The 25,444-nt window shown below is 40.3% G+C and overlaps 1 protein-coding gene across 1 annotated transcript in view; it reads right to left on the minus strand.

Annotated features, from left to right (window-relative positions):
* The window catches only part of IQSEC1 (IQ motif and Sec7 domain ArfGEF 1), an 817,265-nt gene that overhangs the window by 304,846 nt on the left and 486,975 nt on the right, over window positions 1–25,444 (minus strand). Inside the window, 1 exon segment of the mRNA XM_007500341.3 lies at window positions 11,473–11,583. Within this exon segment, the coding sequence (XP_007500403.2) occupies window positions 11,473–11,583 (111 nt within the window).

The following is a 25,444-nucleotide window of genomic DNA, read 5'->3' on the forward strand; positions in this document are numbered from 1 at the left end:
CTAACAGCTGCTGCAGGGGCAAACAGCAGCACCAGGACCCCAAATAAGGGTTTTTTAAGAATCCTAATCTACTGGGCTTTCTAATGCCACAAAATGTAGGCCACCATGTTTTGCTACTACTAAGAAATCTGAGTTCACTGAATCTTTCCCTTATTCTTTCCTTTTATCCCACTAGATTCTTATAGAAACTCTGGGAGATAGGCAGGGCAGGTCTTATTCCCAATCCCATTTTACAGAATGATAAAAGTGGTGGGTTTGAGCCTCAGTCTTTGGAAAGACAATGACAGAAACAAAACCAAAAATATTTCAGGTCTGGCATTTGGTCTCCAAATCAAAGACATCAGTTAGTTAATTCAAAATGGGGCTTGGGACTCATTCAGTCCAATGTCCTTCTACATTCTACCTCTTTGTAGTGTGCATTTCAGCTTCATTTTCCCTTCCAGGGTAATCAAAGACTCTTTGCCACTCTGCCTCACCTAAATCCAATTCATGCTTGAGTTGAGACATCATCCCATGAAGTCATTGGTCCTCTGAAAATTAAGGACAAATCACGAGTATGCATTTAGATGTCTGAAATAAAGACACTAAAATCCTGAAAGATGTGCAGTGATTGAACAAAAATTCTAAGCTCTACTATTCACTGCCATCAACAACTACAATAATAATAACTGGCTATGGATATAATGCTTTTGAAATGTAGATACTCATACTTAGCTGGAGAAATCCATTTTCTCACCTTGTTTCTGCTTGTGCCTTTGTCACCCTCTGGGCTCAATCCAATTGCCTACGGCCCTGAATTCCAGTGGTCTGGGCTCTGGCCAGGTTGGTGAATGAGGAGGCTCCAGCTACCATAGGCAATTCACTAAGACATACAGAGAGGGGTCCACTTTGCATTTGTAGAGGGAGCTTCCTCATTCAGGACATCACAGGTCCAGTCCCTAATCCCTTATAGGGTATGGACCGCCTAAACTCATTCCTATTAGGAAGTAGTAGTGGAATGAGCCACTTGCATCTGGAGTCCAAGAATCTAGGTTTGAGTTCTGTGATACCACCATGCTGGTGTGACTTTGGGCCAAATCTTTGAACCTCTGTGAAGTTCAGTTCTCTCATCTGTAAAATGAGGGTAGTGATACCTGCATCATCTAACTCAGAAGGTCATTAATGAGGATTTATGAAAATCAATTCATGGGCCTTAAAACACTTTACAAACATGGACTACTAATGTCTATAACTTATTAAGAGTAACAGCAGTCAAAGATAAACATTTGTATACGTGTATACACACACACATACTCACATAGTGCATCAATGCTTATCAAAGATTTAAACCAACACAATTACAAAATAAACCATCTGTGGACCAACATTGGTAGAAATCTGAGACCAAATTGTTCTTGGCTATTAATTGTGTGCTCCAATGTGCTTTGGCACAGGGAACATGTCCCCTGACATTTGGAGGATGACACTCCCAAAAGCAACTTTGGAAGTGGTTTCAGAAGTCACTTGAGGGGAGCACGTAGGTGATGACGGGGTCCAGGGTTCAAATGTAGCCTCAGGCACTTCCTAGCAGTGTGACCCTGGGCAAATCACTTGACCCCCATTGCCTAGCCTTTACCACTCTTCTGCCATGGAACCAATATGCAGTATTGATTCTAAGATGTAAGACAAGGGTTTAAAATTTTTATTAAATTTTTAAAAAGCAAATCCATTTGCCCATTTAAGTTTTCAAATACTCACAACATTTTATCCATCTTTCTCCAGACAATAAAACAAACCATTTCTTGGGCATTTATTCTGTATCAGATCCTAAACTAGATATCACTGGGGGAGATGAAAAGTTCCTATCCTTGAGATGTTCATAGGCTGATAGAGGAAAGAAGGTTAAGTCTACAAACAGATTTACTAGGATACAAATATCCAAAGAAAAATCAAAGAGAGTCAGCCACAAAAGATATGATTTAATATTCTTAAAATAAAAAAGACACCCCCCTTTGGTCTTTTTGAAGTTACAGACCAAAGGAGAAAAGAGGAAGAGGGAAGATTTCTTGGGTTGTATTCAGAAGCTGTTTCCTTCTCCTAGAAAGAAGGTGGTTTAGGAAACTTCATCTCCCAGAAATCTCTTGGGCAAAGCCTGGAACTGATAACCTGAACAACCAATAAACAGAGAACATTTTCCTTCACAGAATACACAGAGACCAATACAAGGGCAAAGGGGAAGTCATTTACTATTTTTGTCCCAAAATCACGATGCTAGACACTGATTTATCTTGTCTCCACCCTCTTCCCTGTCCCCTGGAATCGCAGGCCACTGGGTTGAAAACAACCAAATCCAGAAGAAGGGAGAATCACCATATTCAGACGAATTCCTGGAAAGCCTAATTCACATAGGCAGCAGTTTTTAAGGCTACTTCCTTTGGCAACAGGAAATCATTTCAATTAAGCAAACATCATTCAGACCATATCTTGCCAAAGATCATTAATCAGTTGCTTCACAACACAATAGTAGGTGAAAAGGGCCAGTTAATTCCCTAAGAATAACGTCGAAAATGGGCACTGAGCTAAAACAATAAATATAATGGTCACCAGTGTTTCTATAGTACATTCAGTCATGTGAAGCACTTGGAATGTGTTATATCATTCAATCCTCACAATAACCTTCTTAGGAAGGTGCTGTTGTTATTTCCATTTTTGCAGATGAAGAAACTAAAAATGAGTTTTAAGTGATGATTTTCCCAGGACCACACTGCTAGTAAGTATCTGAGGGAAGGAAGAGATTTGGTAATTATTAAGCACCTACTATGTGCTAGACACTGTGCTAAGAATTGCAAATAGGATCTCAGGGAATCTTCACTACAAGCCTGTGTTATTATTAGCTCCATTTTATTGCTATTTGTCCTTTGTTTTCAAAGAGGACCAATGACATTTTGGGGTGATAATCTTGATCACTGTATTCAAGTGAGCTAGAGTTGCACAAAGTGGTCAGCCTCACTCTATCGTCCAGTCACTGAAGTCCAATGACAAGATAAAAGTCACTGAGACAGACAGAGGTTAAATGACTTGTCTAGGGTCCAGTAAATGCTTGAGGTTCAATATGAACTCGAGCCTTCCTGACTGCAAGTCTAGCACTCTATCCACAATGTGTTAGGTGCATTTGAATCCTTCAGATCCAAAGCTTCTTGACTTCAACTCCAACACAGTTTCATCACTTAACTGTCTTTCTGCTAAAGTCACTCCAAGCCCTCTTCTAGAATCTGCCACAGTAATTTTCTTAAAACACAAGTCTAACTGATAGTCACTTTCTGGGTCAATAAACTCTAATGGCTCCCTGTTACTCTGGGATTAAAGAAAAACTCCTCTGTTTGACTTGTAAAACCCTTCACAATTTGGTCTCAAACTACCTATTCCTTGTCTTCTTATACATCAGCCTCTTTCACATTCCCACAGCCCGGTGAATCTAATTTTTCTGATCCTTATATTCAACACTCCTCTCCTCTTGGGACCTTTGCATCGGTGTTTCCCATGTGCCTGGAAAAACCTTCCTCCTCACCTCTGTCTCCTAGAATTCCTGGTTTCCTTCCAGGTTCAGTCTAATTGTCTTCCCTGGTCCCTTTAGCTGTTGATGCTTTCACGCCAAAATGAATGTGTGTCTATTTTCTATTTTGTACATATCTCTTTGTCCTAGTGGGGTGTTTTCCCCAAGATGGTAAGCTTCTCAAGGGCAGAAATCTTTTCATTTCTGTCTTTTCATGCCTAGCACCTAGCATAGAGTAGGCCTGTAAAGATTAAGTGCTGGCTGACTGGCTGAATGATTTGTTGGCAAAAGAATCTCTCATGTATAAGAAACCTACTATGTGCTAAATTTGGGCAGCTACAAAAATTAGATAGGTTTATGCTCTCAGAGAGTTAACCGTTTAGTAATCAATTAATCAGTCAATAAACATTTATGTACTTAGTGTGTTCCAGCTGGATCCCTGGGGGCGCCAGTGCAAAAGTAAAAATAATCTATGACTTCAAAGAGGCCACTAATAGAGAGGACAAGACAAAAAAAAATCCTGATAAAAAATTGAACAGTGTTTAAGAAAGGTACAAAATGCTAAGGGAGTCCAGAGGGAGGAAAGAACATTTCTGAGGTCTACTTAATCTCCCCATCCCCACTTACTTTGTCCACCATGGAAAGAGATGGGGAGCAAAGGTTTGGTGGTGCCCTTATTAGAAACAGCCTGCCTTGGCAAGACAATAATGTGACTTCTTTATTTCTATTTTTCCAACCAGATTGTAAACCCCTAGAGATCGGGGATTCTGTGGAAGTGGTGAGAATCTTAACTGGGAGTCAAGGGACTAGATTTGGCCTCAGTGTCTTCCTGTATGATGGTAGACTTGGATTAAATGATCTTTAAGGTCCATTCCAGATTTGATATTCTATGACTCTAGGGTCCTTCACAACAGCATGACATCTTATATTCAATAGAGCCCATTATTATGGGCTAATTATGATGCCTTGCAAAGAGGAAATGAGTTCAAATCTTAGTCCTGCTACTTATTACTTGTGGGATGATCCCTATACCTTCATAAGAACTAAGTTTTCTCATATGTAAATATAAACTCCTTGAAGGTCTTATTTCTGTCTTTATCTCTCCAACATATATCAAAGTTCTTGGCACATAGTAGGCATTTAATAAATGTTTGTTGATTGACTAAGATAAGGAGAATAGATAGCCTTAACTCTTTAAGGTTCCCTCCCAGCTCTACATTAAGATCCTCAGATTCCAAAATAAGTGGTTTCCTTGGCACTTCTTTTGTCCACTCCCTGCCACTCTTTGAGATCTTTTGCACACACAGGCATATAGTCACAACCACAGGCACACCCATATCCAGCATGATTTTAAGTCCTTTTGCCTATTTTCACCAGAGACAGAGGGGATGAGGGGTCATGTATTAGAGAGGGTAGGGAATGCTTCCTCTGAAACATATATTTGTTTAGTTGTTCTTCATGATTCCATTTGGAATTTTCTTGATAAAGATACTGGACTGTTTTACCATTTCCTTCTCCAGCTCATTTTAGAGATGAAGAAACTGAGGCAGACAGGGTTAAGTGACTTGTTCAGGGTCACAGAAATAGTTTGCCATTTCCTTTTCCAGCTCATTTTACAGATGAGGAAACTGAGGCAAACAATTAAGTGACTTGCCCAGGATCACACAGTTAAGAAGTGACTGAATCTGGATTTGAACTCAGGGCTTCTTGATTATAGGTCCAGCACTCTAACTACTTTGCAATCTAGCTGTGTAACATATATACAAATCCATATTTCCCCCTACTGTCCTTTCCTAAAAACCACCACTTCTATTGAAAGATTGGAAGAAGATGAATGTTTCATTTTACTGTCAATTAAGTAAGTTACCCTTCAGAAATAGCCCAACTTTTCATGTTGGAATCTCAGCACATAATGCACCCATTAAAAGTTTAGTTACTGTATTAATTGCTAATAAAAACTCAGCCTCTAGCTAATGTCTGACACTGGGTTAACCTTAATTAGGCCAGCATTAATTAAGCTGTCTAACAAGTACTGACCTACGTTTTAAAAGGCTGTAAGCATGTTTGATTAAGAAATATATTCTCAAAGTTTTCTTGTTTTTTTTTTCCTTTTCTATTTGGTAATAAATCTTCCTTTACTTTCTTTCTGCTCCTTTAAATTCCATGAATTACTCATGTGCTGTAATGAATTTCAATAAATGGTTAATAATCCTTAACTATAATATAATGGATCATTTTACAGAAAATACACGAATTTGATGACTATAACTTGTCCTTCTCTATCCCTATAAGAAAAGTTGGCAGTTGTCTAGTCCAATTTCATTAAAAACAAAACGAAACAAAACAAAACAAAACAAAACAACCCTTCCCTTCCATTGTTTTGGTTCCAAGGCAGAAAAGAGGTAAGGGCTAGACCATGGGGGTTTGTCCTAGGTCATATAGCTAAGAAGTGTCTGAGGCTAGATTTGAACTTAGGACCTCCCATCTCTAGGCCTGGCTCTCAATCCACTAAGCCACCTAGTTGGCCCCCTCAACTCCATTTTACAGATGAAAAAACCCAAGGCACAGAAAAGTTAGTGATTTACCCACAGACCCCAAAGTTTTCAATGGTAGGATTGTTGTGAACTTCATCCCTTTCCACCTAACATGTGTTCAAGACCTCTCCTAGCCACAAAGACAGAGTAGAATAAAGTGTTGGAGAAGCTGGTCTAACAGAGGAGGGGGAGACAGCAGAGAGTTAGTTGGTCAGGATCAGTCTCATCTTCCTGCCTACGAGTCTGTCATCCAGCTCCATCTTGTTTCAGTAGGAGGCATTTATCAGGATGTTTCCATCAGGTATGTCTGGTAGGAAGAACCTTTCCCATAATCCAACCTAGTTACTACTGATGTAGTTGAAGCTTTTGGTTCAAGGAGAAGTAATAACAATGATAATAACAACAAAATAAATAATAGTGATCAACAACAAAAATCTCTACCTCCCTGAATATTAAAGAGCCTGAAAGAAACAACTGCCAATGGTAGGCACAGTGGATAGAATGACAGATCTGAAGTCAGGAAGACTTATCTCCTTGAGCTCAAATCTTGCCCCAGACACTTTTTAGATGTGTGACCCTGGACAAGTCACTTAATGCTGTTTGCCTCAGCTTCCTCATCTGCAAAATGAGCTGAAGAAGGAAATGGTTAAACATTCCAGGATCTTTGCCAAGGAAACCCCAAATGACATCATGAAGAATTGAACACAGAAGAAGAAAAAGAAAATTTATCTGGATATAGGATATGGACCTAAAACCTTAAAGGGAATTTGGAGGTCATCTTGTTCAACCAGCTCATTTCTCAGAAGAGTAAACTATATTTGGCATGAATAGATTTCTGGGAAGGAACTTAATAGCCAATTTTGAGATCCACTTTTCAAAAAACCTTAAGATTTTCACTGACTTTAATGGTCAAAAGCATGTGACCTTGATAAAATCCTTTCTTCCTCACTTTGCCATTTACTATCTCTTGGACCTCGATAAGTCATTCAAACTCCCTAGGGTCTTCATCTCCTTATCTGTAAGAGGAAGGGGTTGCATTTGATGGCCTTTGAAGTTTCTTCCACGTCTAAATCAATGATCTCAGGATCCCCTACTTTCCAATGGGGTGACCTTGGGAAAGTCCACAGGCCATCATTTTCCTCATACACAAAATGGGAATGTGGGACCAGGAGGCCATTGAGGTCCCATCCAACTCTAAATCTATGATCTTATAATCCTACCTCTTTGGATCTTTGTTTCTTCCTCTGTGAAATGAAGGACTTAGGTTAGATTAGTTTTGCAGATTCTTCTAGCTTTAAATTTAATTCAAAAAGCAATCATTAAGCACCTATTATGTACTAAGAACTGTGAAAAAGTGTTAGCGATTCAAAGGTGGTGGTGGTTGGCAAAATAAACATAGAAAATTAAATGGGAAATATATACAAAGTAATATATACAAAGCCCCTTGAAGTAAGGCTTTGGCAGCTCAAGGTAAACCTTGAGTTGAGCTTTGAAGAAAGGTGGACATTCCACGATATGCAGGTAAAGAGAAGATATTCCAGGTCTGGGTCATGGCTTGGGCAAAGACACAGAGAAGAGAGATGGGATATCATGTATGGGAAAGAGCAAGGCTAGTTTGACTCGATAGTCAACTATGTAAAGAGAAGTGATGTGGACTATAAGCCTTGGAAGGTAGGTTAGAGGCAAACTATGGAGGACTTTGGTGGCACAATGGCTAGAGCATGGGGATTGGAGTCAGAAAGATCTGAGTTCAAATCTGACCTCAAACAATAACTGTATAACCCTAGAGTAGTCACTTAATCCTGTTTGCCTCAGCTTCCTCATCTATAAAATGAGCTGGAGAAGGAAATGGCAAACCACTCCAGTATCTTTACCAAGAAAACCCCAAATGGGGTCATGAAGAGTCAAACACGACTGAAATGACTGAACAGCAACAATGAAAGGCTTTAAAAGGGAAACCTGAGTTTGTATTTTATTCTTTGGACAACAGGGAGCTGATGGCGCTTTGGGAGCAGGCAGGGGAGTAGTCAAAGGCTTTAGGAATATTAATGTGGCAGCTCTGTGAAGTCAGGAATTGGAGAAAGAGAGACTTAAGGTGTTATTCAGTCAATCTTCAGCCATGTATGACTCTTCATGATTCCATTTGGGGTGGTTTTCTTGGCAGTGATACTGGAAAGATTTGCCATTTCCTTCTCCAGATCATTTTAAAGATGAGGAGACTGAGGCTCATAGGGTTAAGCAACTTGCCCAGGGTCACATGAGTGAGTGAGTATCTGTAGCCAAATTTGAACTCAGGTCTTCCTGATGCTCTATCTACTGTGCCACCTAGCAGCTATAGGGAACAGTCACATTTTTCCACTAAGTTTAACATGTTTGTCATTGTTGTTCTGTAGATATGACTCTGTGACTACATGGACCATGCTGTCCACTGTTCCCTAGAGCCATTAAGTGCTTTGCCCTATATCATGCAGGTTAGAGAGTCAGAATTTGAATTCAGGTCCTCTGATTCCAAATCCAATACTCTTTCTCACTATACCATCTGTGATTTGGAATTGGAAGGAAGCTTTAGAGAATTTCATTTTTCTTGGCAAAGATACTAGAGTAGTTTTCACTCCTTCTTCAGCGGATTAAGGCAAACAGAGGTTAAGTGACTTGCCCAGGGTCACATACCTACTAAGTGTCTAGGTTGCATGTGAACTTGGGTCTTCCTGACCTTAGCCTCAGGGCTCTATCCACTGAACCACCAAACACTTGGAGAATAATCAAATGCTGAGATCTTTGCTATAGACAATAACAGACAATTTCAGAAGAGAGAAATCAGAATAGATTTGAGTAATCATGAAATACTTCTTGGAGGAGATGGCAATGGAGACAGGTAGGATTTGGGTTGTTTTAGAGAAAGATGAATGATATTTCAGATAGAACAAAAGTAGACTTAGAAGAGAATTAAGATACATTAGACAGTGGCCACTGACTAATTGCATAATTCCTTTCATTGAACCTTATCTGTAAAAGAAAAAGGTTGGATTGGATGATCTTAAAGTTTCCTTCTACTTCCAAATCATGGAATATATATATATTGGATTTGGAGTCAAGGGGATCTGGGTTCAAATTGACTCAATAAACTAGATAATTTAGGGCAAATCATATCCTAGCTAGGGGGGAATTTCCTTATTAAAAAATGGGCAAGATTGGAATAGACGACCTCCAAGGGCTTTCAAGTTCTATATCTAGGATCCTACAAAACCTCTTTCAGCCCCAGTTTCCTCATCTGCAAACATGAGAGTAATTATACCTGTTCTACTTAAGCTGTCCTCAAGATTCAATGCAAAAATGAGTGTGGGAAAGCATGTAAAGCAGTTTACAACCTATATGAGGTGGCTATATAAAAGCAAACTAGAAACACAATATAAAAACCGTCTTCCCTTCTCCAGGACTCCCAAGTCATAATCCCTTCACCTGCACATATTACCAGGCACACACCTCTCCCGAGTGTGAATTTCTCCCAATGCTAATTTCCCCGACACCCTGATTCTTAACCCAATTCGAGGTGCCACCAGAGAGCACTGGAAAATCTGCTTCCCTTAGCGATGGAAGCCCCACGAGGAAAGGTTTACTATCCATTTCTAAAAATATAGTCAAGGCCTTGTCAAAAGGAAGTAAAATCAAGAGTTTTCTGTTCACATAAACAAACAAACCCCCAGGCTTTTCTGTGAGGGTGGGAAAAAAATAACACCCCACACAAAAATTCCACTGGAATATAATAATAGCAAATCACAGTCTCCATGAGGTTCAAGATAAACAGGGTTCCTATCACAAGCTGACTGACTCAGCACCTGAGGCATGTTTATAACTCCATTCACATAGACTTGAACTAGATGATTTGAACAGATTGCAAAGTAAGAATATCTGTAATTGATGGCAAAGAGCGTGGCCACCTTCCTTATGGTCCGGCTCATTTTTCCACGCACTCGTTCTTGTTCCTGAAATTAGTCCCTAAAGCCTGAAAACGCCCAGCCCCAGAAGGCACAGGGAAATCAGTCGCTCCTGTTTATCATCTATAGCTATTGCCAAAGCGCTTTCTCTTCCTCCCTTTGGGAGAGTCGAAGACCTCACCTTTGGGGCCAGAAATTGGACCCGATAGGGTGTAACCAACCCTGGGCCTCACTTGGGAACTTATAATGCCTTTGGAAGCTTCTTTCTTGCTTGTAGCTGGCTTCCTTCATTTCCTACAGAGATAGGATATTTTGGGGGTAATTGAAACAGCCAAAAATAGCATCTAGGAATTGGCAAGTCATCTTACATGGGTGAGAAGCAATCGGGAGAGATGCTGGGCCATGACCCCTAAGGCAGGGGTCTCCCAGAGGGTAGAACAGGCTAGGTTAGGCATTAGTGGGTACTATGCCAAGACAGAAATCAAATAAAAACAAAGATCTTTTTACCGCCACGGAAGCTGTTCATATTTGTCAGCTGCCCAAGAAGGACATATTAGAGCATTAGGCGGCTGGCTGAGAGGCTTAGGACTCTAATCCCCTCTGGCCCCCACCAGGACACCTCGCCTAATGAAACAGGAGGCTTTGGTTTCCATAAATACTCCAGCTGTGTGATGTCACCAGCACAATGCAAACTTTAACAACCTTTAGCGAGGCTATAGATCCCTTGCTCCCTAGTCCAGTGTGGTAGCAGTCGGTACAAGGAGCCCCTGAAACTCAGAAACAAAATATGACATTCCATCAGCCTCTGCAGCAGGGCTGGGACTGCAGACATGGTCTGGATTTGAGACAAACCCTTCACCCCTGGGGGAGGGGGAGAGTGGGTGAGATAAGAGCCATCCCTCCATGCCATCCACATCTCCAGAGCAGAGGCTTCCATCCTACAGAACACCAACAATATGTCCCGGCCAGAGCAGGCAGGGTTTTTGAACCACCCCTGAGGCTAAGGAGGCTTTTAATGAGCAGTTATTTTGTGCCAGAAAACAAAAGCAATATGGGAGCAAGGTTTACATTTCTGATAGAAAGATCTCGTCCTGCAGGACTGGGAATCGAGTGTGGGGTGGGGGTGCCTGCCCTGTTCTTTTCGGCCACTGATGGATGGAGCAGAGAAGAGGTTAAGAGTTTGGCACGCTGCTTCATTAACATCCTCCCCATCCTCAATCCTACTATCACAACTGAGGCCCCATAGTGGCATGAATGTCCACATGTCAATTCACCTGCCCATTAACGGCACCAATAGTCCAAGCTGCAATACTGCCTCTGCTGAAAAGCGACCTTTATCCATTCCCATTGCCGCACCCTGAAATATCACATCGCTTTGCCCGTGTTGTGCCTCCAACCCCTTCTCCCCCGGATAATCCACAGTATTCAACCCAGGTGCTGAGCTCCCAGCTCAGAGAAGAAGCATACTCACAAGTAACACCTTCTACAAGCCATCCTGTATGGGGGGTGTTTTTTTTCCCCTTCTCTCTCTTGCTCTTTTTCTGTCTTGTTATGATAGACCGGAGGTAGGGTAGAGGTCACTCTGGTAAGAAGTAAAAAAAAATGATAAAAATTCACATTCAGAGTGGGAGCACACTCTCATTCACTCTCAGGCTGGGAGAACAACACAGAATAAGCCAGCCAGCCTATGATGCAAGTAGCATCAAATACTGCATCAGATGAACCCGGGACCAAGAGGTTATGCTCTGCCCAGGAGCCAGGGAGGAAGATTAGAGAACGTGTGGACCAGAAAACAGCAAGGCTGGATGGTGTGATCTGGGCTGGCTTTCTGCTACCTAGGAACACCTCTGATTCTTCCTTTTTTTTTCCTCCCTTCCCCACGCAGAATGTGGGAATAAAAAGGAAGAGGGGGAGCGAGAATATGCCTTCAGGTTTTAGATCACAGTCAGCAGTCAGAGGAGTGACTGGGGAGATGGTAGCATTCACCATCACAGAAGGAGCAACGTAGTACAGTCCAAAGAGGACCAATCGCCTTGGCTTCCATCTCCATGGCAACGGCAGCATCCGTAGCGGCAAATCGTATTCCCTCCTGGCTGCAAAGTCAATTTATAGTCACATACTATTCTGTGAACTGATAAGGCAGCAGGGCTACATCAGGGACTAGCCAGAGAGAGCAGGAATAGAAACGAGCCACGCTAGGCTGAGAATGTCGGTGCTGTCCATCAGGGCTCTCATGGCTGTGTATTATTCACAGAGATGCACATGCCAACACCCACCTCTCTGCTAAGTGTTTCTTACTTGTTCTTTAAAAAAATGCTACCCTCCCCCATAAAAAGAGACTTTTCTCCGGGGCATAGACTACATCCTGCCTGCCATTAACCCTCAGGGTTATTAAAAATATACATGCAACAGCAACACAAATATATAAGGCACGTAGCATAGCTTTTGGCTAAGCTGCTGTCACACAGGTTCTCTGTTACTATTCCTTGAAGGGGGCACCTTGCAAAAATCCATCCTCTTCATGAACCCATCTCTGACCACACTAGCCCTTCTCAGGACTCCTGCTGAAATTATATGATTCTCTGAGGGATGGACTATTTTCCATAGTCTCTCGTGGCTCTTCTCAGTGTTCTAAGTTTTGTTTCCCTAGAAGCTCTTCTAGAACAGTTCCATGCCATGTGTTCTCTTTCCATTCCTCCCTAGTGCCTACCACTGTGCTGGGCACAGGACCGGCACTTAGGGCACATGATTGTTGTCAATAATTGGTTGAATTGTATTGAACTAAACAGACACAATCTCTCCATTGCTTGGTAACTTGTGGCTTCCTTATGTGGATTTGAACATGAAAACCCAGACCCAGCTGTGCAGATTGAATTCAGTGCCACTCAAGTCCCTGCTTTGTCCAAAGTACAGTTTTAGCATATGTATATATTATCATATATAAAGAATATAAAAAAGGAAAATAATTTCCTTAAATCCCAAGGTGGGAAAGAAAGAATTCTATTGGGATTGCAAATATGCATGGCACCCCACCTGCATCTCCTCTACTTTTCTCTGATTCTGGTCCTGCAGCTTAGGGGCATTCCTCATAAGATACTCAAAGGCCACAGTCAGTCATGGAATGGAACAGTGAGGTTGTCTTGGCATTCATAGACTGGCTAACATTTCTTGAGTTAGGTACCAAGCTAATGGTCATATCTATAGTTATTTCCAAGCAAAGTTTTCCCTTTGAAAACAACTGGTTTTTCTACTTCCACACTCTCCCTTCCTCTTAGGCTCTCCAGTAGATCTTCCCCCACAGGTAGCTGATTGCATTTAGTCTACGTGGAGTACCCCAATTCGGTTCTGCCCTAAATCTTGAGACTAAAGTCTAGAGGTCTCTGGACAACCTGAAAGAACAACTCACTAAGCAGCATTATTCCCTTAACCTGCCTTCCCATTGCCAAATTACTTCCTGGACCCAAAGAGAAGAGGGGGGAGAGAAAGAGAGAGAGAGAGAGAGAGAAAGAGAGAGAGAGAGAGAGAGAGAGAGAGAGAGAGAGAGAGAGAGAGAGAGAGAGAGAGAGAGAGAGAGAGAGAGAGAGAGACTTTCTTTGCTCCTCTCCCCATCCCTAAATCTCTCTCCCTGCCATCCCTATACCCTTGAAGGGGCTAATTCTTCCTCCATTTCATGAACAGTCTGTTGCCCCTGGGATACCGAACCAGCCTCTGAGAATCAGTGAGTCACCCACACCACCATCTGGCCACCTAGCTAAATTCAATGCAAAAAACCCACGTGGTTTTGGAAATATTTTTAGCCCTGGGTCTGGAAGTGGGGCCAAGACTGCTTCCTCACCTAGGGATGGACTCCCAATGCCTTGGGAAGGTAGGGAGGTCTATTCCTAATATCTATCATAGGACTCTCTGAGATTTCCCTGACAACAGGCTTGTTGCCCTGGGAAGCCAAGGTTATGAGGCTAATCAAGGGACCAAAATGTCATTCCCTGGAGGCATTAGCCAGTTAGAGGAATCTTGTGATTCCTTTGGCTTCTTAGTATCTCCCTGCATGCACACAATGGCCACAAGGTTTGGAGAGCAGCTTCAAAGACTTCTCTTCTCCCCTAGAAATCCTTCCCCACTTTGAGGATGTGGCAGGTAGAGAGGGATTTAACCCAGGTCAGCATCCAACTTGGAAATCAACCAAATGATGGCTTTAAACCACTGAAACTTTAACCTTGTTCTGGGGGACAGGGTGTCCCTTAGCACCCTTGGATAGTATATGCAATATGCTAGTATCCTCAGGATATGAAAAGAAGAGTGTTACTGGAGAAGGACTCCAGTGAGTCAACCAGTTCTATAGGGAAGACTAATGATGACAATAACAACAATAACAACAATAATAATGTTCGCTATGTGCTAGGCACTTTGCCAAACAAAACATCATCTTTGATCCTCACAATAATCCTGGGAAGTGGGTATTATTATTATTGTTGTTGTTGTTATTATTATTATTCTCATTTTGCAGATGAGGAAATGGATGCAAACAGAGGGCTTTTTTTTGTTTTTTTTTTTTTAAGTGATCTGTCCAGGGTCACTCAGTTAAACTTGTAAATATCTGAAGCTGTATTTGAACTCAGGTCTTCCAGACTTCAAGTTTAATACTCTGTGTCCTATGGAGCTACCTAACTGCCTGGTAGGGTGTGAGCAGAAGTTGTACAGGATAAAAATGTATGGAGATATATTATGCATAATTTTGTGTATATTCTGCATATGCTTTTTAAAAAGTTCTCTGTCTCTGCCTCTGTCTCTCTCCCCTTCTCATTGATTTTGTTCCTATCTCTCTGTCTCTGACTCTCTTCTCTCTGTTTCTGGTCTCTCATCCAAGCTAGAAGTGAAGGGGTTCCTCATTAGCCAGATATCACTGATCTATTAGGACAAGAATTTTGACTTCTGTTTCTAGCCCGGACACATTTCTTCTTTAAGCAATCTGGTGTATCCCTGCTTTGATAGACTGATCATGTTTTTTCTCAATATTTTTTCCACTTACATCATGTAGAATCAACTTTTTGATGATTTTTTGGACATTTTAAAATTTAAGTTTTCTCCCTTTCTCCTCCCTCCCCTCCTTGATGTGGTAAATAATATGATACAAGTTATACTTTCATGAATATTTCCATATTGCTCACATCATGATAGAAGTCACATATCACATATTCAATAGAAATTTCATGAAGGAAATAAAGTAGGATATGGCATATTTTGATCTGCACTCAGACTCCCATGATTCTTTTTTTGGCTGTGGCTAGTATTTTTCAACAAGGGTCTCTTGTGCTTATCTTGAAAACTTGTTTTGCTGTTAGCCCTCCACAGTTGATCACTGAATAATATTTCTGTTACTACAAACAAACTTCTCCTGGTTCTGCTCACTTCACTTTGCATCAGTTTATATGTCTTTCCAGGTTTTCCTGAATTTACCCTGTTCATTGTTCCTTATGGTGCAATAGTGTTCTCTTACAACTATATACCACAACTTGTTCATCCATTCCCCAAGTAATGGGCAATGCCTCAGTTTCCAATTCTTCACCATAACAGAAAGGGCTGCCAAAAATATTTTGGTACAAGTAGGTCTTTTTCCCTTTTCTCTGATCTCTTTTAGATACAGACACAGTAGTGTTATTGCTGGGTCAAAGGGTGAACATAGTTTTGTGACCCTTTAAGCATGGTTCCATATTGCTCTGCAGAATGGTTGTTTTTGTTTACAGTTCCACCAACAGTATATTGGTGTCCCAATTTTCCCACATCTCCTCCATCATTTATCATGTTCCTTTTTGGCCAAGTTAGTTAATCTGAAAGGTATAAATTGATACCACAGAGTTGCTTTAACCTGCATTTCTCTAATCAAGAGTGGTTTGGTGGGTTGACCATATTAATGCCAGACATTGTTGACACCTGGCCAGCATAGACCAATTTGGCTCATATCTCCTAAGCTCAACAGACCCCCCCCACATTAGTCTTCTTGATATCTGAGATTATAGGTATGCACCTTCATGCCCAGGGACACTTATTCTATATATATTTGCATGTATGTCTTCCTCTACTATGCAAGCTTCTTGAGGTCATAGACCATTTCATCTTTGTCTTTGTATTCCCAGTACCCAACACCATATTGAACACATAGTAGGTGTTTAATAAACTCTGACTAATGGATTGAATGAATGCCTGGAGTGAGCTCTTGAGCAAACAGAGACCTTGACAATATCAAAGTATGCAGCAGGGTTTATCTACTTAGCCTAGAGGACCCCAAAGAAGGTAATTCTGGAAATAAGAATACTAGATTCACACTGAGCTTCTGTTGTAGAAAGAATGAACAATTGTCTTAATCATTTTTAGATTAAAATGATCTCATTTATTTATAATATATAATAATGCAACAGAGCATTATTGTATCAATTAATTAGCAGTACAAGAGCCTGGGAAGCTCTCTTGGACAAAAAAGGGAATATAGTCACCTTCCCTTTTTCCTTCCCCCAACCACCCATGTTGATGTGGGTTGGCCCTTCTGTCTGGGCAAGAAATACAAGTCTGGTTTTTACATTTCCACAACAGAATGACAGATTTTCCTCCTTCTAGTCTGGTACCCAAAGTTATGGTTCTCACTTTAATCAAATATATATATATATATATATATATATATATATATATATATATATATATATATAATCTACACCATGTATGCTTGTTAGAGGATTTGATTATGAATCAAAAGTCCATCAACACCTGTTCAGAGCTCATTTAAGAGGGAATAAGGAGTGTAGGGAGAGAGAAAGAAGAAGGAGAAAAAGGAGAGGGAGCACAAAGGAAAGGAAGGGGAAAAGGAAGAGGAAGAGGAGGAGGAGGAGGAGAGAGAGAATATGAATATCTAATGACATGCTAACTATTCATTCATCTCTACTCTCTAAATTGTATTTTTGCATTGCTGGATAATCAGGAAGTTGAATCCTCAGAATATATTATTTTAGACCCTGGCAGAAATGTCTTCACTGGGTTTGTGATTAATGTTGGGCCTTCTGGCTTCATTAGAGGTTTAATACAGAACCATCCAGTTAAACGGGTTTCCGTATCTTTCATAAATAAAGCCATGGTTTAAAATAACTTTCACAGTGTCACTCCATGTCTTTTATCTGAGGACCTGTGTGATAAATGTCTGCTTGAGTTTAGTCTTAGGAAAAATCACTTTTGCAGATGAATTTATCTGATTTATATGGTAAGGAAATGAAAACTGTGTGCCCCAGCTTCTCTTTATTGCCCAAGTGTTGCTACCTGTTCAACTCTGGGGCCTGAAAAAAACATTTTTTCATCATCTGAGCTGCATTGTTATTGTGGCTGAGGCATGATGTCAGAGGGGAGCATCAGGGCCAGCCAAACATCATGCTGGGAAAAAGCAAGGGCAGCTTCCAAATCCTCCTGTTTCTCCTCTTCAAACTCTTGGTTATAGAGCACTTTCTTAGTGTAGCATCCTCTCTGGAACCACTTCCCGATTCCCACTTATGTCTTTTGGGGCCCCAGAGGGGGGCTATTTCACTTCTAGTTAGAAGGATGGAAACCAGGTCTTCAATTCTCTTTTGGCCCCAGCGATTCCTGAAAACCATCTAAAACCTTGAGAATGTGAAATCTGCATTGGGGGAGGGAATCCCCATTCTTTTAAAGAAATCACGTCATGATAGAATAGAGGTGCTGAAATGTTTCCATGGACTAGATGGAAGGTTTTGTTAATAGTCTCATTTTATGGAAGGGGAAATGGAAGCACAGAAATGTTAATCAAAGAGTCCAAAGTCATCTAAAGTCCTTAGCAATATTGGAATTGGGACCCAGATTTTCTGATATCTTCCTAGTTATAGAATCATTAGCTATAGAGCTAGAGGGGAACCCAGGGGCCCCATTTACCCAATTGCCCTCTTTTTTATAGGTGAAGGAAGTGGAGGCTCAAAGAATTTAAGTGACTTGTTCATATTCTTCCAGGTAATTTAAGTGACAAACAGGATCTAGACACAGGTTTTCTGACTTCAGGGTTCAAAGAAAAAATTTTAAATTCTTTCCAATGTACTTCCATGTCTCTATGAAGTCAAGTGTGTTCTGTCAGATGCCTAGGGTCAAGAATTGTTAGGAGCTAGTATGTTAGTCCTTCATTTATTACTTTTGAGGTACAGGGCTATAATGAATAGGCAGCTGGATAATACAGTGGATAGAGTATCAGGGTTGAAGTTAGGAAGATTCATCTATCAGGGTTCAAATCCAGCCTTAGCAGCTTATTAGCTGTGTGATCCTGGGTAAGTAACTTAACCCTGTTTGCCTCAGTTTCTTCAGCTATAAAATGAGTTAGAGAAGGAAATGCTAAACTACTTCTGGATCTTTGCAAAAAACAAAAAAACAACAACCCCAAATGGGGTCAAGAAGAGTCAAACATAACTGAAAAACACAACAAAAAAAGATATGATGAACATTGAATTTGGAGTCAGAAAACATTCTGGGTTTAAATCTCAGCTTTATTCCTTACTATCTAAATACCTTTCTTGGCCCAAGAAAGTAAAAACTTCCACTCTCAAATTAATGGCTTATCCTACATGACCTTTAAGTTCACTTCCAGGTCTAAGTAGGATGTTGTCCCTCCCTTAGGCTTATAGAATCACAGACCTAGAGCGGGAAGCAACATTTGTGCTCATCTTTTCTAACTCCCTCAGTGTACAGAAGAGGAAACTGAGTCCCAGAGAGGTTAGGTGACTTACCCAACAATACAGGTAATGTCAACAGTACTCAAGTTCTCTTATTCCAAATTCAGTCCTCTATCCCTTGCACCATATTTCCTCCCACCTTTGTTCACAGATAGATTATCTTGCCAGTATGTGTCCCCTTTTAAAATTGTACACCCTGCCTGGTTGAGGTTTGGCATAATGGTACTCTCTCTTTATCCTTCTGGATTGCTTCCAAACAGAATATTCTACCAGGGGAGTTCCCTATTATTGTTTTACTTTCAAGGTTCTGGTTTGTTTACCTAGGGAAAAGAAAACCAAGCAGAATAATATGAGTGTTTTGAGGGGACTGATGTATAGGACTGGAAAACCCTTGGGGAATGGTTTCCTCCATCGAAGTCTGCGCCTTTCTCTCTTCTACCTTTTTCTCTTACGTTTCTTTGTCATTGGTTGTGCCCCTTATTCTCTGTTAGAAAAGAACTTAGACACAAACCAAATACAGTTGCTATTACTCTCAGGTTATTCATTTGCTTGAGTCTCAAGCAATCCCTTCTGCGGACTCCTTACCTCTATTCCCATTCAGCCCATAAATCCCCATTATTAACCAAGATCCATGCAGTCTATGTTCATGTGTGTCTCCCTCCTCTCACTTCAGGCCTTGCCAGACTCTTTTTTCTTTCTCTCAGACAGCTTTCCAGTTCCCTGAGGAAGTAGGACTATTCTCTTTCTGTTCCACATATCCACCCATTTTTTGGCCTCAGGTTGAAACTACTTTCCTCGAAGCCATCTGATATGATGACTAAGCTGCTGTCTCCTGGGCTCTGCCCATGGAAATCCTTGTTTGTCCTTTACTGGGTCCTTGAGTTGAGCCTCCTTTCAATCTGCCCATTCTAGGCTTTGTTTAGCCACGATCTCTCTCTCCTTTCCTGTCCTTTGGCTTTCCTAGTGAGTTGTGCATATCAGGACCTCTACCTTGGAGCCATTCATGCTGTACTATCTCCTCATCTTCCATCTCAAGAAAGAGTTTTATCAAAATGATCCTTTTGGGGGGCAGCTGGGTGGCTCAGTGGATTGAGAGCCAGGCCTAGAGATGGGAGGTCCTAGGTTCAAATCTGGCCTCAGACACTTCCCAGCTGTGTGACCCTGGGCAAGTCACTTGACCCCCATTGCCTAGCCCTTACCACTCTTCTGCCTTGGAATTAATACACAGTATTGATTCCAAGGTGGAAGGTAAGGGTTTAAAAAATGGTCCTTTTGCTTCATAACTATGTACTGAGGATGGAGGAGGAAGGAGTCCCCACTCTTTCTCCAAAGGATTTAGATGTATGGCTATCACCCAAAATAGCCCATTTCCTTCCAGAAACACTATGATACAGGGTGGTCTGGTTCTATTGTAACAATAGTACTGACCTATTATTACTATAACTCATTTCTGTAGTGCTTTTAGCATAGGGGTACGTAGAATATGAGCCAGGTGTACTGGAACACCTGAGTACACCTGGACCATATTCTATGCAGTCTTGTAATATGCAGTCTTATAAATCCTCACACTCTGCCTCCATCCCTTAATCATCATATATTTATTTGGTACAAATGCTATATTTACTTATCTATGAATATGAACATGTTGTATCTTCCTAGTCCAAGAGTTCTTAACCTGATTCATGTTAGGGAACATTGTGGTAATGTTGTGAAGCCTAGGGGGCCCTTTTCCAGGTAGTGCTTTTAAATACATGAAATTAAATATATGACTACAAAGGAAACCAATTATATTGGAATCCAGTTTATCTTCTTTTCCTCTTTTCCTACGTTCCTTCGTTCCTTCCTTCCCTCCTTCATTCTTTCCTTCCTTCTTCCCTCTAGGTTAGGAACCCAGCAGATGGTAAACTCATTGAGGTCGTTTTCATGTTAGTATCCCTAGAACCTAGCACAATGCTTGGTGCATAATAGGTACTTAATAAAAACTTGTTGATTGATGGTTACATAGGTAGAACAGGATAAAGATGAAGAAGGGGAAAAAATCTGGGGCAAAAGACTCTTGAAGGAAGTTGGACTTGACCTTTAAAGAAAGGGAGGATTTAATAGATGGTGATGGGAAGTCCATTTTAGAGATGGAGGGTGGTAGAAGTAAAGTCGTTTATGCAGCAGAGAGCAAGACAAGATGGAGAAAAAGCAAGTGATCTAATTTGGTTGGAGGAGAAAATACATGAAGAGAAATAGTATGAAATATGACTAGAAAGGGCAGAGCCAGATTATAGAGAATCTTGAGTGCCAGACTGAGAATTCTGGATTATAGTTTTTATACAAGGGTGAGCCATTGAAGTTTTTTTTTTTAATTAACAGGGAGTGGAATGAAAAGATGGATGGGGAAAGGAGGCTGTTATGATAGTTCAGATGAGAATTAGGGAAGGAAGTAGTTGCCATTGATGGAAGAGAAAGAATGCTGAACTTTCTTAATGAACTTGAGACCTGACTTCGAATCATGTCTCTGCAAATGTCTATATGACCTTGAGCAAGTCACCTATCCTCCTAGAGACCTCAGTTTCCTCACCTGTACCATTATAGTATTGAACTAGATGTTCTTAGAACTTCCAGATCTAGATTTCTGACCCTCATGTGGATCTGAACTATGGTGGTAGTAAGAATGACAATAGTTATGGGGGATACTGTGAATATAGATAGAGTTGACAAGAACTGGCAACTGTATGGATATCCTCAACAAAGGAGAGAAAACAGTGCCAAATGACTCCAAGATTTGGAGCCTTGGTAACTTGAAGGATTGTTATGATGTCATCAGAGACAAGAAAGTTAACAATGAGGGGAAGATTTTAAGGGAAGATAAGAGTTCAATTGAGGAGGCTTGAGGGGGCAGTTGGGATGTCCAGATGGAGATGATGATGAAAAGGATAGGTGGTTTTATGCACTGTTGAGTGTGCTCATCCTCTCACCTCATGCGCAGTTTCCCCAACCAATCCTCCAGTCTTCTTTTAAATTACCCTTTTTTCCAATTATTGAGCATTCATTTTCCCCACCTCCTCTGTCTTGCCCCACCCCCAAATATCTAGTAATTGTTTCCAATTAGCTGTACCAATTCACAACTCTACCAACAGTGCATCAGTGTGCCTGTTTTCCCGTAGCCCCGCCAACATGCCATCTTCTTGCCACTTTGATGATTGTGAGACAGAACCTTAGAGTTGTTTTCTAAATTCTTTCATAAGGCAATAGATTGCTTGGGTATCTTTCTTTGATAACTGCCTGTACATATCCTTTGACCATTTATGGCTTTCTTATAAATATTAATGAGTTCCTTATATATCTTGGAAATGGGATGCTTATCAAAAAAACTTACTGCAAAGCTTTTAAAAAATCTCAGTTAACTGTTTATCTTGTAATTCCAGATTCATTGGATTTGTTTCTGCAAAAACATTCACATTTTATGCAATCAAAATTGTTCATTTTATCTTCTGTGTGCAGTCTTTGTAAATAAATCATGTTTTTCAGGGAGTCCAGTGATTCTTGAATTATCTCTCCTTGACTTGTTTTTCAAGTGAGTTATTTTTGACATTAAATATCTTACATTTTCTTCTGCTTTTCAATAGTTCTTGCCATCTCGGGGAGTCATTGATTTTTGTTCCGTCTCTCCTTGTCTAGAGGGATTTAATTTCTTGAGTAAACTTCACCACTTTCTTTTCTAAGATATTTATTTTCCTTCCAATTCTTTCCTCAAGAGTTTTTGTTTTACTTTTTAATATCTGGCTTCATATCTTCTAGGTATTCATGTAGTGCTTGTGGAAAACCCATTTTTTTTCTTTGAGTCTCTACGTCAAGTTTTTATGGAGTTAGATTGCTTATAATTTTTTATACTACTTAGTATTTTCTTTGATTTACTCATCTTTCTAGATTTTGTTCCTGAATTGGAGATTTGTGCCAAGACTAGGCTTTGCTCCTTACTATGCTTTTGGGTAAGGTGGTCAAATCCCTTGGGTTCTTGCATTGATCTTCAACTCCTGTGGATTGACCCCTCCTGGATTTCTGAGATTCAGAAAAATGGATCTCCAGGACCTTCTCTGGAATCTTAGGATAGAGATTTAGAGACCTCAGAGCCACTGGGCCTGGACTGTTCTGATCTGAGTCTGTAGCACTATTCCAGTAACTAGCCATTGCCATGCTTTAGGCCTTCCAAGGTTCTCCTTCTGAGGCTTTCTCACCAACATGAAGTTTTCTCTGAAAAGCCTTCCAGTGTTGCTGTCTCTGGACATAGGGTTTTGGAGGTTACATGTATTCTATCTCTTGTCAGCTTATACTTCCTTTGGCAGAGACACCCCCTTTCTTTTTTGGTCATGGGCTTCTGGCTGAGTTTTCACATATTTTGAAGTAGACAGAAGATGTCCCTTATTTTAGTTCCTCATTGGACTTCATTATCATAATTTATTTGCTACAAATTTCAGGGTTTTTCTCAAGCTGGTTTGTCAGAACTGGGCATCTTGCCTCTCCTGTAGGCAGCCTTCTTGGTAGGAAGCCCCCAAACCTAGTAGTCATCTTATGCTATGTCTCATGCTTGCTCCCAGCTGGCTGTCATTTTCATTTAGTCATTACAAATTAATCATTTTTAGATTTTACTCCTCCTGATGATTGGAAATATCATAGGAATTGAGGTCAAATACCTCAGGTCTATCCAGATCCAGGACCAAAATAGACAAAGAAATTTCTCCAAGTTTCCCTCAGGAATTCCTCCAAGGTTTCAGGACTTCAGAAATTTTCTCATTTGAGCCTTCCAACAGATTGATGAAATTATTATTTAAATTCCATAAATAAGAAAACCAAAACTGAGATTGTTAGGGTGATGAATTCCCATTGTACTGTGAGGTCCTTGAGAGCAGGAACTTTGTTTTTTCCTTTCTTTTAATCTTCATTAGGCATGTGGTGTAGGACTTGGCACATAGTAGGTGCTTAATAAGTATTTACTGACTTGACTTGTTTAGTGAAACATAGATTGTAAGTGTATGAAGTGGTATTCAGATCCAGCATGGAGTTTCAGATATGGGGAATGTGAGTTTCTGAGGGTTATGGGAAACTCATCAAGGGCATACCTGGAATATTTGCTAGAATTTTTTAGGCAAATAACTATATTATCCAATTGAAATTCCAAAGTTGTTAATGTTAGTGAAAACATTTGAGGATTGTTCAGAAAACAGAGAGGAGATAGGAAAGGCAAAGAATATGCTACTGCATCTAAATAATTTGAAAGGAATATTTGGTAGGAATAAGTCTAAAACCTAATTAATGAGATTAGGTTATGAGACCCTTTTCATTCCAAAATAGCAAAAATCAGCAACAATGATTATGTGAAAGATTAACTGAGTTTTGCAATAACTAGAAATTCCTAACCGATTTCTAATCAATGAAGTTAAATTTTTTTATATAGTCTTGGTGAAGCTTCTCCCATTCTTACTGAAAGTGCTTTTGGTGTTGTTTAACTGTTTTAGTCATGTCCAACTCTCTGTGACCCCATCTGGGGTTTTCTAGGCAAAGATACTGGAGGGATTTGCCATTTTGTTTTCCAGCTCATTTTAAAACATGAGAAAATGGAGGCAAACAGGGTTAAGTGACTTGCTCAGGATCACATAGCTAGTAAGTGTCTGAAGCCAGATTTGAACTCATGAAGATGAGTCTTCTTGATTCCAGGCCTGGCAATGAATGTTCTTACAAGTCTTTAGTTCCATTTATAATCATTTATCTCCTTGAATCAGGATTCTCAGTCCTATGCTCCATCAAATCCAAAATATGACATACAAATTAGAGGGTGGACATTATACTAGCACATCTCTTTTAAAAACTAAACTGAGAATAAAACTCTTGGTTAACATGAAAAGGAATTAAGAGTTGGTTTCCTAAATCTGTCTGACAGATGTGATAAATATTTGGAAACTTTAGGATTCTGAAATGTTATGTACTGAATAATGTTTCCATTATGAAAATTAAATCTTTTAATTGAATTTCTTATGTGTATGCATGATAAACTCTAGAAATTCTTTCCTTTTATATTGGATAGGGAATATGGGAAGATTTATTGAAATTCAAGGGGGCAAGGGACTGAAAAGGTTGGGAACTCCTGCACTTTGCCTTGTTGCATCTCCATGGACCATGTTTATATTATCTACTCATCTATCTATCTATCTATCTATCTATCTATCTATCTATCTATCTATCTATCTATCTGTCTGTCTGTCTATCTCTGTCTGTCTGTCTGTCTGTCTGTCTGTCTATCTAAAACCCTTACTGTCTTAGAAACAACTCTAAGAAGGGGAAGGATTATTCAAATGGAATTATGGAATTAAGTAACTTGCCTAGATTCAGACAGCTACTAAGTTTCTGAAGACAGATTTGAACCCAGGTCCTTCTGACTCTAGGCCTGGTACTCTATTCACTATGTCACCTAGATGCTCCCATGTCCTATATTTCTTAATAGAATACATGCTCCTTTAAGATGGATGGATTTCCTAAATTCAACTTTGTAATCCTATAGCATCAACTTGATATGAAACAGTTATCCTAGGTGAGGAGGAAAAAAGAATTCAGTTAACAAACATTTATTAAGCATAGGTACCACCAGCCAGGTGGTCCAGTGGATAGAGTGCTGGACCTGGAGTCATCTTCATGAGTTCAAATCTGGCCTCAGACACTTACTAGCTGTATGATCCTAGTCAAGCCACTTAA

This window comes from Monodelphis domestica, chromosome 7, assembly GCF_027887165.1.
Source record: "Monodelphis domestica isolate mMonDom1 chromosome 7, mMonDom1.pri, whole genome shotgun sequence".
In the NCBI taxonomy this organism is placed as follows: Eukaryota; Metazoa; Chordata; class Mammalia; order Didelphimorphia; family Didelphidae; genus Monodelphis; species Monodelphis domestica.